Genomic DNA, 12,198 nt, shown 5'->3' on the forward strand with positions numbered 1-12,198 from the left:
GTCACAGGTTCTCGTATACTATCAAGTCAAAACCACCTTCATGATTCATTAATTATATGTACTTTCATCCCATTATAAATACAGAATTGTAGTGTCGCATTATTTTAAAATTATTCACTATATTTTAGTATGTGATTATCATTTTATAATTAAATTACTCTCCATTATCGGAATAATAAATTACGTTGTTGGATTCTTTGTTGTCATTTTGATATCGTGGTGCTTTAATAATTATTGCTGATTATTCATCCTTGTCAGCTGTTTATGAATGTTCATTTTGAGATTGGTATTCTTTGGAACCAATTGTATGGCGGTGAAATTAATGCTAAGTGTTGTAATGATAATTTAGGTCGACATGAGGTGGGCAGGGCGTATAGCACGAATGGGGGAGAGAAGGAATGAATATAGGATATTGGTGGTAAAGCCAGAGGGAAAGAGACCACTGGGAAGACCAAGGCATAGGTTGGTGGACAATATTAAAATGGATCTTAGAGCAATAGGATGGGATGACATGACATGGATTGGATTGGTCTTGCTCAGGATAGGAACCAGTGGAGGGCTCTTGTGAGCACTGTAATCAACCTTTGGGTTCCATAAAATGCTGGGAAATCCTTGAGTAGCTGCAGCTTTGGCTTTCCTCAAGAAGGACTCAGCTCCATAAGTAAGTAAGTACTGTTAGTATGGGATTCACATCTTACGATAGACATGTCCGCTTGTACTTGCTGTAAGCATAATGTACAATGGAAACATTTTATTCACAAGAAAATTTCTGATAGTGGCTACAGAAATAAAGCAATTCTTGAAGAACAAAATGACATTGATATTGAAACTATCACTCAAACAGTTCTAATCAGGACACACACAGGCCTATACAAAAGGGTATAGTAATGTAATAATTCTGGTTTTTTCTTTCTGAAAGGGAATTGCTAAAAATTCCAATTTTCCATACCAGACTATTAATAATACCCATAATTGGCTGTATCTTTTACAACAGATTGCCTAGCAACATGAAAAAAAAAAAAATAGAAAAAAAAATCTGTTCACTAGGGAATTGAGAAGTTACTTATTCAGAGGTGCTGTTACTCAACGGAGGAATATTTGAATGATGAATTCTCGAATATTGGCTACTGATATAAACAGAAGTATATAGTATATAATGTATAAAATGTTGTATATCTTATATAATTTTTTAGTATTAGATTGTTATAATTTAATATGTATATTAGCTGAAAGACTTGTCCTATATCATTGTATCATGATCTACAGGATTAATAAAAGAATGAAATGAAATGAAATGAAACATTTGATCTGATTTTTATGCCCCATTCATATATTTATAGTAATGTGCCACTGCATGGAATGAAATCTATTCTCCCATTTCTTAGGCCATTCTTGCACTAATTAAGATACAGTATTATGCACAATGGAGGGAAGGTTCTCTCCTACCCTATGGCTTCCCAAGTATATGTAGTCATACATTTCACAGCATTCATGCAGAACTTTGCTACATGCCCTTAATGTCAGTTGGCAGATATTTTCTGGCTGCCGACACAGTTCAACATGTATGTAGGTATCTACGTTTTTTTCAGTTTCTGGAAAAGGCTAGGGCCGGAAAGGAAGTTATCACAAGAAATACTGTGCCATTCTGAATATCTTCACATATTTCAATAATAATGTGGTGAAAATGAGGTAGTTTCAACAATGGTTATTATCTTAAATAACATATTGGTTATACATTGCAGTGCAACAGTGCATTGTAAAGAGTGTGAATTAGTTATAGCACTGTAATTCTTTGAAGTTATGAGTTGTAAGAGTCCAATAAATCTAATTACCAATCCAATCACTTAAGTATGTGACAATATTTTTGTCACACATTGTGTCTTTAATTGCACTGAATTAAACTGAAAATGAAGTGGGCTAGTCAGGGCTTGCCAAATAGGGAAAGGTCGGTAGTGTAATTTTTTTTCTAAGGAATTAGAGAAACAATTTTTAGGTGCCAAGTGTAAATTTAAAGAGCATTTTTACAGTTGTCCCAGGGCATAAAACCCACTGGGACTGGTCAGTCAGGAAGTTCCAGGGCCAAGTTTTAGTGCCATTCAAAGTTTTGGCTGTGGCCATTTCAAAGCAAGTACACGGAGCAGCTTTTATCAGTTCATAATGCACAAATGACTAAAAATAGTTTGGGCTGAATTGTTTTTTTTTTTTGCATCTTCTGTTTAAAAATATACATTTGCTGGGATAATGTAATTGGTATAGTGCCTGTCTATGGGCTTAATAACCAAGGGGTTGGAGTTTGAGTCATGGTGGGGGAAAGAATTTTCACTTCATGTCATACAGACTGGCTCTGGGGTCCGCCCAACCCCCTATCCAGTGGGTACTGGGGGCTTTTTACTGAGGGGTAAAGCAGCAGGTGTGTGAATCTGACCACTCAACTGCAGCTAGCGCAAGAAAATGACTCTATACATCCACTCCATCATATGCCTTCATGGTGTAGTGCTTAATTAGATAAGTACAGGGACAGCTTTACCTTTTACATTTAGAGTCCATATTGTAAATATTATGGTCATGCTCCATACTTTATATAAGCAGGTCACCCAAATGCCCATGACATGGCGGGGACACTACTATAATCCACTTGCACCTACCAAATGCAGAATCCATTTTTGAACTTTTATTGGTTCCATTGCATATAATGAGCACTCTCATCGTATTATATTGTAGCATCCTGCTGCACTTCTGCCTGTAGAACAACATGTGCTCATAGAAGGGACTACATAATAAAGAGCAAGAACCACTATACAGAAATACAACAGTTTCCTCATTTATAATTTATAATTTTAAAACACTTGATGATGACCTTATAGGTCGAAACATGTAATGAATATGAAGAAAGCAGTCTTCTGGGATGTGACACCATGTAGATGTGGTGTTAACCGACGTTTCAGAGGAACATATCGCCTCCATCTTCAGTTCTCACGGTCTCTTCGCTTGGGAATTTTCTTATTTTTTCTTCTACCCTGAAGATGGAGGCGATACGTTCCTCCGAAACATCGGTTAACACACATCTACATGGTGCCACATCCCAGAAGACTGCTTTCTTCATAGTCACTGCCGTGAAAACCTCAAAGCTTACATGTAATAAATAACTTGTAATAAGTGAAAATCTCTATGATGTGTAAAACTTTTAAGTCGGTAACTTTTAGTAAGTTTTATAAGAAGACATGGTGCATGTGAGCCTGAAATCATTTGATACTATAAGCATTCTGTTTGAGCTCAGGTTTTGCAATAAGATTACAGCTCTTTAGACACAGGCTTCATCTGGCTGGATAATGACAAATAAGAGTAAGCAAATAGCACATCTAATAATAACTTTATTCTGGCACATGTATAATACTTATATTCAATGAAGTTTTTGTACAAAATCTGTATGAAAGAAACTGGGAGTTTACAGAAAATACATGTTATTTTATAAAAAGTAAAAAAGAATGTGCAAATGAGTTCTATTACAGTGGTCAGTGAAAACAGAATGTGTTCTAATGTCTGGTTAAACAATGATCCATATTAACTCTCCAGCCACTTACGGTTTCTTGTGGGAGTTCACAGTGAGGTACATAAGACACACACACCACATTAAATACAAGAAAAATACAACCATCTCTACAATATTATTACAGAAATGGAGGGAGACACAATCTTACACAACCTGCTCTGTTTACATGGTAGCAAACTCCTACACTGTCTCCACAAGTGCTGATGTATTTACAAAGATCACGGCAGTAACATTTAAAATATACCAAATAATTAATTTTCATTCTAGTTCAATTGAGACAAAGAACAAAACTGGAAATTTAATCAGATATGCTAAATTAAATAAAATATCCAACAAAGTCTTCTCAGGTGACCAGCCATATCAACGTGGCGTTAGTGTCCAGTGTTTTAAATATGTCTCCATTATCACTCCTGATAAGGGAGAGAGACCCAGTCTCTGAAATATCGAATGCTAACCCCACTGACAAGGCTGATCATCTGAGAAAGCTTGAAATTATATAAACAAGACATCCACACACTCTTATGTACAGAAGTAACTGCTTCACAACTTTTTTATCTAAAAATAGAAAATGAGCACAAAAAGAACTGTGGGGTGACATGAGGAGCAGCGCGAGATGAATCGGGCATACTGTGAGCAAACAGATGATTTGTGACTTTACACTGTGCCTTTCTTCACACAGAGAACTGAGCAATTGACTTTTGAGATAGCACTAAACTAGGCTGACCCATGCCAAAGACCATAGTGATTGGCACATCCTCCTTGCAATTTGCTTGCAACACAGCAGCAGAACATAGGTACTTCAATAGCCTACTTTCCTTATTCTGAAAAAATTCAAGTTCTGGTAAGGAGAAATCAGTACTTTCCTCTGATACAACACAGACCACAGAAGATGATGCATCCAACAATTCTTCTGTTGTTGCATGTGTATTAATTTCCACGGGAATGTGTTTACCAAGCCCTTGCCTAGCAATGACAAGGGGTATACACATACCGACATGCAGGAAAAGTAGGCTAACAACAGAGGAGCTGTTGGAGGCAGTGTTTTCTCTGAGGTCTGACTTAAAGACTGTCTGGTCAGGGCTGCTGGAGAGTGTGAAGCTCCAAGAGGCATCAGACAGTAAAATATGGTCATTAGTCATGTGAGACTTGCAACCAAGAATCACTCTGCTGGCGGGGACCAGCAGCAGTTCAGCAGTGAGTGAGTGAATGAGTGATTGAGTCAGGACTGAGGTTAGCAGTCAGTCACACCATGCAGAAACCTGAGATTTGGAAGACCTAATTTCTGAGCTGTTGCTTATGAATGACGATCTCTGCAGCACTTCTCTGACTGCAATATTCTGGCCTTCAGGTGTCATATTACATTTTGCACTGTGTTTATATGTTATCTTCTTGCTCCACTATTCCTGCTCTCAGGATTTATGGAGGGAAACACAGACACACAAGCGCACAGGTAGCAAGGTGATCTCATAAGATTCCTTTTATTTTTTTAGTCTGTTCTTATTTTGAAAAAATAAAAGGAAGTTTATAGGTCACCTTGCTGTGTCTTTGTATCCCTCTATTGCCTGAATGCAGGAATAATGAAGCCAGAAAAGATGATTGTTGTTAGACAACAGTTCAATAAACACTTTTCTGTGGCAACAAATACACATGCAACAATAGAAGGATTTTTTGATCTATGCAGTTAGTGTCATACCAGAGGAAAGTAGGCAATTAGTTCTTACCGCAACTCTTATTCAAAATAAAGAAAGGAGGGTAAAATGGAGGCTTATGGCATCACCTTCTTGTCTGAATGTCTGTGTATCCTCCCCTAACTGTTTAAAACCAGAACAGTGGAGCCAGAAGAGATGACCAGTACAATACCATATAACCACATATGTGATATGCAATATGATGCCTGAAGGCCAGAATATTGCAGTCAGAGAAGCACCAAGAAGATGGCCATTGCTAGGCAATGACTTGGTACTTAGGTCTTCCAACTCTCAGATTTCTGCGCACTGCAACTGACTGCTAACCATGACCCTGAGCAGAGGGCTGTCATCTTGATAGAACCTTTGGTCAGACCACAGAAAACACCACCTCCAACAGTTCCTCTGTTGTTAGCTTGCTTTCCCTGTGTGTCTGTGTATCCCCCCCTAGTGTTAGGGAATGGTTTGGTTGCTATGTAGTGGCTCGGCTGTTTGGTAATTGCGTGGTTGCTAAGCAATGGCTCAGTAAACATGTTTCCATGGCAACAAATACACATGTAACAGTAGAAGAATTGTTGGACATTTTCTGTGTAGTCTATGTTGCTTTAAAGAAAAACAGGTGATTAGTTCTTCCCAGAACTTCTTATTCTAAATCACTTCGCGTTCGGAATATATAGTAGTAACCGCCCTACATGTAATACTGTTGTGTTATTACATCTATGGCCGACATCTATCCAGTGGGGAGAAGCCTCTTGTATTCATCACCAAGTGAACGGGAATCAGGTTGCTGACATATGTTAGTGGTGTTTAAGTGTTTCTGAATAGTTACAGTAGGGTAATAGTACGGCAGTGAAATTTAAATAAATAACAGCAATGAGACAAAGTTTTCTTCGTGAATCATTGAAAAACTTGCCACAAATATCTTTGAGGCAATATTCTCAAACTTTGAACAGACAATAGGTCCACATATATGTGTATATATATAATCATTCTTTATATAATGAACACACTGACTCACAACAAATGGGCTACCAATGTACAAGGAGTGACATCTTGTACACTTAAAAAATACTACAAGAGATTTCTACGTATTCCATCTTTTTGTACTATAGTTCCAGATTTTTAAATAAATTCAAATGCCAACAAAAAAATAACAATTTTCTCATGTGTATTTGAACAAAGTGGTCCACAAATTGAGAGCATACATCTAACTGTACACATTGAATTGATAAAAAGATATTGGCCATACTGAGACCAATGCCACTGCCAAGAAATTAACAGCAGTAACAAGCTCCAGTCTGTTAAAGTAGGACTTGAATTTAATGCACCATGAGAGCATAATGCCACCATCTGCTTCACAAACATTTTACATTCTATACATTTGGAGAACCACAGAAGAAAATTTTGAAATTCTGTGACTCAAATTGGCAAATGCTCCTGCACCTGCAGCACCAGTTCGTATTGACACTGCATTAATAGACACAATCTACACAGATTATTACCAATACTGATGGCCACCTACCTTCATTCATGACTCAGAGCTGTCAATATTAGTAATTATAATAAATACGCTTAGTAACATTAAATGCAAGTTAAAAATGTTTTGACTTCAAGTTGCCTCTCTCTCTCTCTCTCTCAAATAGCGGAGTTGCTCCCAATAAGTGACAGGTCAGAGGGTCACATAAAAGTGCCTCGTAGTGACTCAGCTTGACCACCTTGTGTAGCATCATTGGGGGCAATCCCACCCAACAGTGCAGTGCCAGTCCAGCACAGCACACTAAAACCAAAAGTTATCCTTAGTAGGACATTAAAATTTCATGAGGAATTCGGCCACTGAATACAAAAGAAAATGATGACAAAGTTCTGTCTTTGCACACATGAGATAGTTGTCATGACAAACAACTGAATCATCAGTGGCGTCCACGCTACTCCAGACGGGCCTTATAGCTTGTCTTCCAAATTTCCGCCAACGTCACAGCTGAATGGAACCGGTGGAAGATGCACAGTGGCAGCGTCACCCGTTGGACTATCACCCAGGCCAGGAAACCATAGAAATCCAGCTGCAGTCACACAAGGTTCTTGTTATGGGCCACAGAAGGCACATGTTAAAGATTCACATTCAAACAATGCATATTTTTTTAAACCAAATTACCTTGCACATAAAAGGCAGTTGCATATATGTCCTCATTTGCACAGAATGCAAATGTTACAAAAAAGTTGTGTTTTATATATTGGGCTGTGAGACAACACAATTACTCTCGGTAGCATTAACTGTTGGCCTTCAGAAACATATACACATACTGTCACATCTTATGCAATCACAAAAGCCTGTTAGTGATATTTACCTGAACTGTTACTATAAAGGTCAGAGAAAATAGAAGGTGAAGAGCAGTAATTACAGAATGAAGAAATAAAAGGGAATAACAGGGAAGGAGATGAAGGTATGAAAGTGCTAAAGGAAAGGAAGAAAGATGGTGACAAATGAAGACATGAAAGAAATGATTTTCCCCATAAGACTAAATTTCTGCACAGGCTGTCAAGAAAACTTAATGTTAATTCGCTTAGTGGGGGGGTGGAATCCAACTGGGTCCACTCGGCACGGCGGCCACTGATTGGCCTACTGTAGCCTGCCCCGGGTGATTATGATGATGGAGAATTTGGTGGAATGAAGATTGGCAGGGGAAACCAAAGTACTTGGAGAAAACCTACCCCAGTGCCACTTTATCCACCACAAATCCCACTTGACCAGACCCGGGAATGGTCTGAAGTAAGCGCAGTTTCCATAAACCTTCAAGTCTAAGATGCAGTATCATACAATTATGTCCTTTCACTACTGAGTAGAATGCTACAAATGTCAGAATTTTCCTTCAAAACTAAACAACATAATAGAGACTTCTGTGCAAAAGACAAAAAGCAGAAAATGGTAGAAAAACGAAATATTTTAAGCATGAATCGCATAGGATCTTGAAGATCCTATTTCCCAAAAGCTGTCCGATGTGAATTTCACAGATCCAACATCCATGGTAGGGCTGTAATTGCGAAACTTCTTAATGGAAAGTAATGCTCAGATGTGTAAATTATGGTGTCATGACCGTAAGACCCAGACATGAGACAACTGGAAATGCATATGTGATATGATCAGATGAGTGGACCCTCACACTGTTCCCTACATTAGGAAAAGTTCACATTTAAAGAACCCCAAGGAAGCCTTAAAATCCCACATGCCTCATTCCAACAGTCAAACATGGGGGAGATTCTGTGATGGTTTGGGCAGCAATATCATGGTATTCTGTTGGTCCCAATATTACCCTTCATGGCCGAATAACTGCAAGGGACTATGTAAATAGGTTGTGTAGTCAGGTGCATTCCATGATCCAGATTGATTTTAGAACAACAATGCTGTTTTCCAAGATGACAATGCTTGCATTTACACAGCTGGAACTGTTCAGTCATGGGTTGAAGATGATGAAGGTTAACTTCAGCATTTTCCCTGGCCAACGCAATCACCAGATTTGAATATCACTGGACCATTCTTGCCAGTTTTGGAGGCTACAGATTTAGGAAGAGTTCCCACCTCCAACACCTCTAAAGCAATTGAAAGGTGTTCTTCTAGAGGAATGGTATAAAATTCTGCTAGAGACTGTTCAATACTTGAATAAGCCTATTCCAAGAAGGAATACATCTGATAGCATAAGGTGGTCCAACATCATAGTAATAAAGAAATGTGTACAGTGTCTCTAAAGTTTCCATTATTTTGTTCAACCCCTGTATATGTTGTATAATGCCAGATGAGATGATAGGCATGAATGGTGAGCAGGTAAGGATTTTCTTGACCTTGGCACTAGTTGGAGGCAAGTGGTCAGCTTCACGCTCCTACCGTTTAACCCCGGGGAAAGAGCCCCTGGTACCCAGTCAATAGAAGGCTGGGTGGACCCCAGAGCCAGTCTGGATGATGCAGAGAAAATTCTTGACTCTACCTGGATTCAAACTTTGACCCCTCCATTGTCCAGCCTGTAGCCAGTTGCTATACTGACTGCCCCAGCTCTGGATAATACCATAAAGAATTGTAGGACAGCCAGCAACCAGACAAGATTTTAAGTGGACATCTCTGACTATGAGTTTCAGCCAAACTGCTCAGGGCAGAGCATTATTTCAGCCACATACCTGTACTGGGTTAGCAATGACCTTCTGTGCCTCAAATGTGTAGATCACCCACATGGTAACATTACATATGAGCAGAAACGTCACCACCTGGCGCCCTGGCTTGCTACGATCATGCTCTGGTAGGTGGACACGGCGACGGGCCACATCAGCAATGAACAACAGCTGCAGTACCACCTGTATATATACACTTAAGTATGTCAGGTAAACCATATGGATGGTAAAATTTTTATACTTATCAAGATCAGTCACAGACAACTCTTGTGAGAAGAATTTCATTTTACATAAGAATTCCAGAAACAAGAAACATGTGTACACAGATTGATTAACTTGGAGGATGCCCCACATTAAGAATTAAAAGTCATGCAATTATTTACCACTAAAAACAAAATGTGGCAAGTATATGCCTTGAGAGACATTGAGATAATTCAGTTACAGAAGATACTGAAACTGGTTTCCTTCCACCTGGAGACACAGGCTGACCCGATGCTCAACATTTGCAAATGTTGCAGCCAGCATGACAGGTAAAAAGGTAAAGTTACCCCTGTGCTTAACTAATTACCCACTATGACACTAAGTCATATGGGGGAGTAGATGTATAGATCCATGTATTCTTGAACTTGGCACTAGTTGGAGATGAGTGGTCAGTTTCACACCCTGGCTGCTTTACCTCCAAGGAAAGAGTCCCCAGTACCCACAGGATAGGAGGCTGGGTGGGCCCCAGACCCAGACTGGATGATTTGAAGGAGAGAAAAATCTTTTCCCTACTAGGACTTGAACCCAAGGGCTTGGGTTGTCCCACCTGAAGCCGATCATATATGAACTACACTGGCCAGAGGGGCTGTAATTGCAGAAATGGAAGGCACTGGGTCAGTGTTGTAAAGTGCGGTGTTGCCAAATTTTGTTTTCATTGGTCAATTATTGCATAATTTATACCTATTAATTTGGGGCTTCCTCTGAGTGAATCACTGGACACGTAACCCATCTGCATCCCTTCCTACTTCAGGTAGCCTGTCCTAAGAAACAATCACAAGAGAAGTGACCACATTTGCTACTGACATTTCTCGTCTATGAATTATTAAAGAAATACATCTGGTCTCTAGATGTCACCTAAAACTAGACAATTTTCTGTCCCACACAGCATAACATTATCACTCAGATATGGCAGCAGGGATCACGTTCAGTAATTCTGCATGTTTTAGGTAAAAGTACACTTGCAGTTGTCATGACCTGTACATTCAGAAAGAAGTGCAAAATGCAAGCCTTAGTCAGAATCAAATGAAGTAGCAGTAGAATATTCATCTTCACCTTTTGAGTATAATTACAATGATTCTAAGTTTTAATTTGTATGTTATGAATCAAATTTTTCAAACCTACCCTCTTCTGTTTAATCCAAAAGACATGTCACAGAACAGTGCAGTTATGAATACAGCAGAAAACTATCCTATTTTTTTTTTTGTATTCTATTTTATTTTATTTCATATTTATTTATGGTTTACTTACTGACACTGTCTATATCTTAGACCATACAGCTCTGAATGGAAGGATCAGAGGTGAATACTGAATTGGAAAAGCTGCAGAAGGAAATGGTCATAGCCTAATTTGAAGTATTCTCCAGGTATTTGCATGGAGGGACTGAGAAAAAAACATGATAAACCTAGTCAGGATAGCTGTCTCTGGGCTGGGATCTTAACCTGGGGTATCTGGAACATGAAGCAGGGTTGCAACCCCTCTTGCCTATGACATTCAGCTTCTATTTTTATGCATTCTCTGGTGTCACACACTTTTTACTGCGACTGATAGGGAACTGACCTGCACAATGGAAAGGAGGCCAGTAATCATCACCAGGAGGTTTGGCTCATGAGTGAATGCAAGTGACCCAGCAATCACACTGAACACAGCGTATACGAACAAGCCAAATGCTGACACGCGTAGCAGAATATCGTTCAAATCACTTTGCTCCTCAGCACGAAACTTGAGGCTCTGCACCCTGTAAATTCACAAATGCAGCACTCAGATTTGATGTCCCTTAGCGAACAGTTTGCATGTCTTGCCCTTATGCCTCTACTTTATGACACTTTAGGTTACTATGTGACGATTCTCAAAATTTAGGGCTGAAGAATTTGTCAACTGCAATTCAAAATATCCATGTCTCTGCTATGCACTAGCAAACTAACTAACCAACCAACCAACCAACCAACTAACTAACTAACTAATTTCATGGTGGAATTTCACCTTGAGGAGCTAATAATCATTCAGCTAATCAAGAAATTCTGCACCTTCCATGGAAACTCAAGATCTATTACCCTGTTTAAAACAACCTTATTTAAATCTATTTTAATATTATCCTTCAATGCACCATGAGTTCTTCCAAGTGGTCTCTTCCATTTAGGTATTCTGACCAAGAGTTTGTATGCATTACTGAGCTATACCATGTGCAATACATCCCTCATCTCTTCTTAGCCTCTTTGGTTTTACCATCTTACTAATGCTTAGTGATGGGTGCAAATTATGAAGCTCATCTTTATGCAGTTTTCTCTAGCCACTTGTCACTTCCTCCTGCTTATGTCTTAGTAATTTCCTCAGCACTCCGTTTTCTAATGCCCTTAGTCCATGTTCTTCCCTTGCCGTGAAAGACAAAGTTCTACACCCAGACAAAGCTAGAGGGAAAATGACACTTAATTTGGTCAAAATATATATTTCCAATGTCTTAAACATCTTACACAAAGAGAAATGCTTTCAAGCAGTTAATATTATCATGCTTACTGTAAAAACTGAATAATGAAAATGTTTAAGTAAGAT

At 38.9% G+C, this 12,198-nt stretch overlaps 1 protein-coding gene across 5 annotated transcripts in view; it reads right to left on the reverse strand.

Annotated features, from left to right (window-relative positions):
• Window positions 1-3,351: 3,351 nt before the first annotated feature.
• The window catches only part of LOC111863752 (proton channel OtopLc), an 82,088-nt gene continuing 73,241 nt past the window's right edge, over window positions 3,352-12,198 (reverse strand). For all 5 annotated transcript variants that reach the window (XM_023850366.2, XM_023850365.2, XM_023850367.2 and 2 more), the window contains 3 exons: window positions 11,209-11,386; window positions 9,400-9,573; window positions 3,352-7,295 (listed from right to left, as the gene is read on the reverse strand). In XM_023850366.2, coding sequence (XP_023706134.1) covers window positions 7,161-7,295; window positions 9,400-9,573; window positions 11,209-11,386 — 487 coding nt within the window. In that variant the 3' untranslated portion in view covers window positions 3,352-7,160. The remainder of the gene's footprint in view (window positions 7,296-9,399; window positions 9,574-11,208; window positions 11,387-12,198) is intronic.

The sequence above is a fragment of the Cryptotermes secundus genome, unplaced genomic scaffold (assembly GCF_002891405.2).
Source record: "Cryptotermes secundus unplaced genomic scaffold, Csec_1.0 scaffold572, whole genome shotgun sequence".
NCBI classification, from domain to species: domain Eukaryota; kingdom Metazoa; phylum Arthropoda; class Insecta; order Blattodea; family Kalotermitidae; genus Cryptotermes; species Cryptotermes secundus.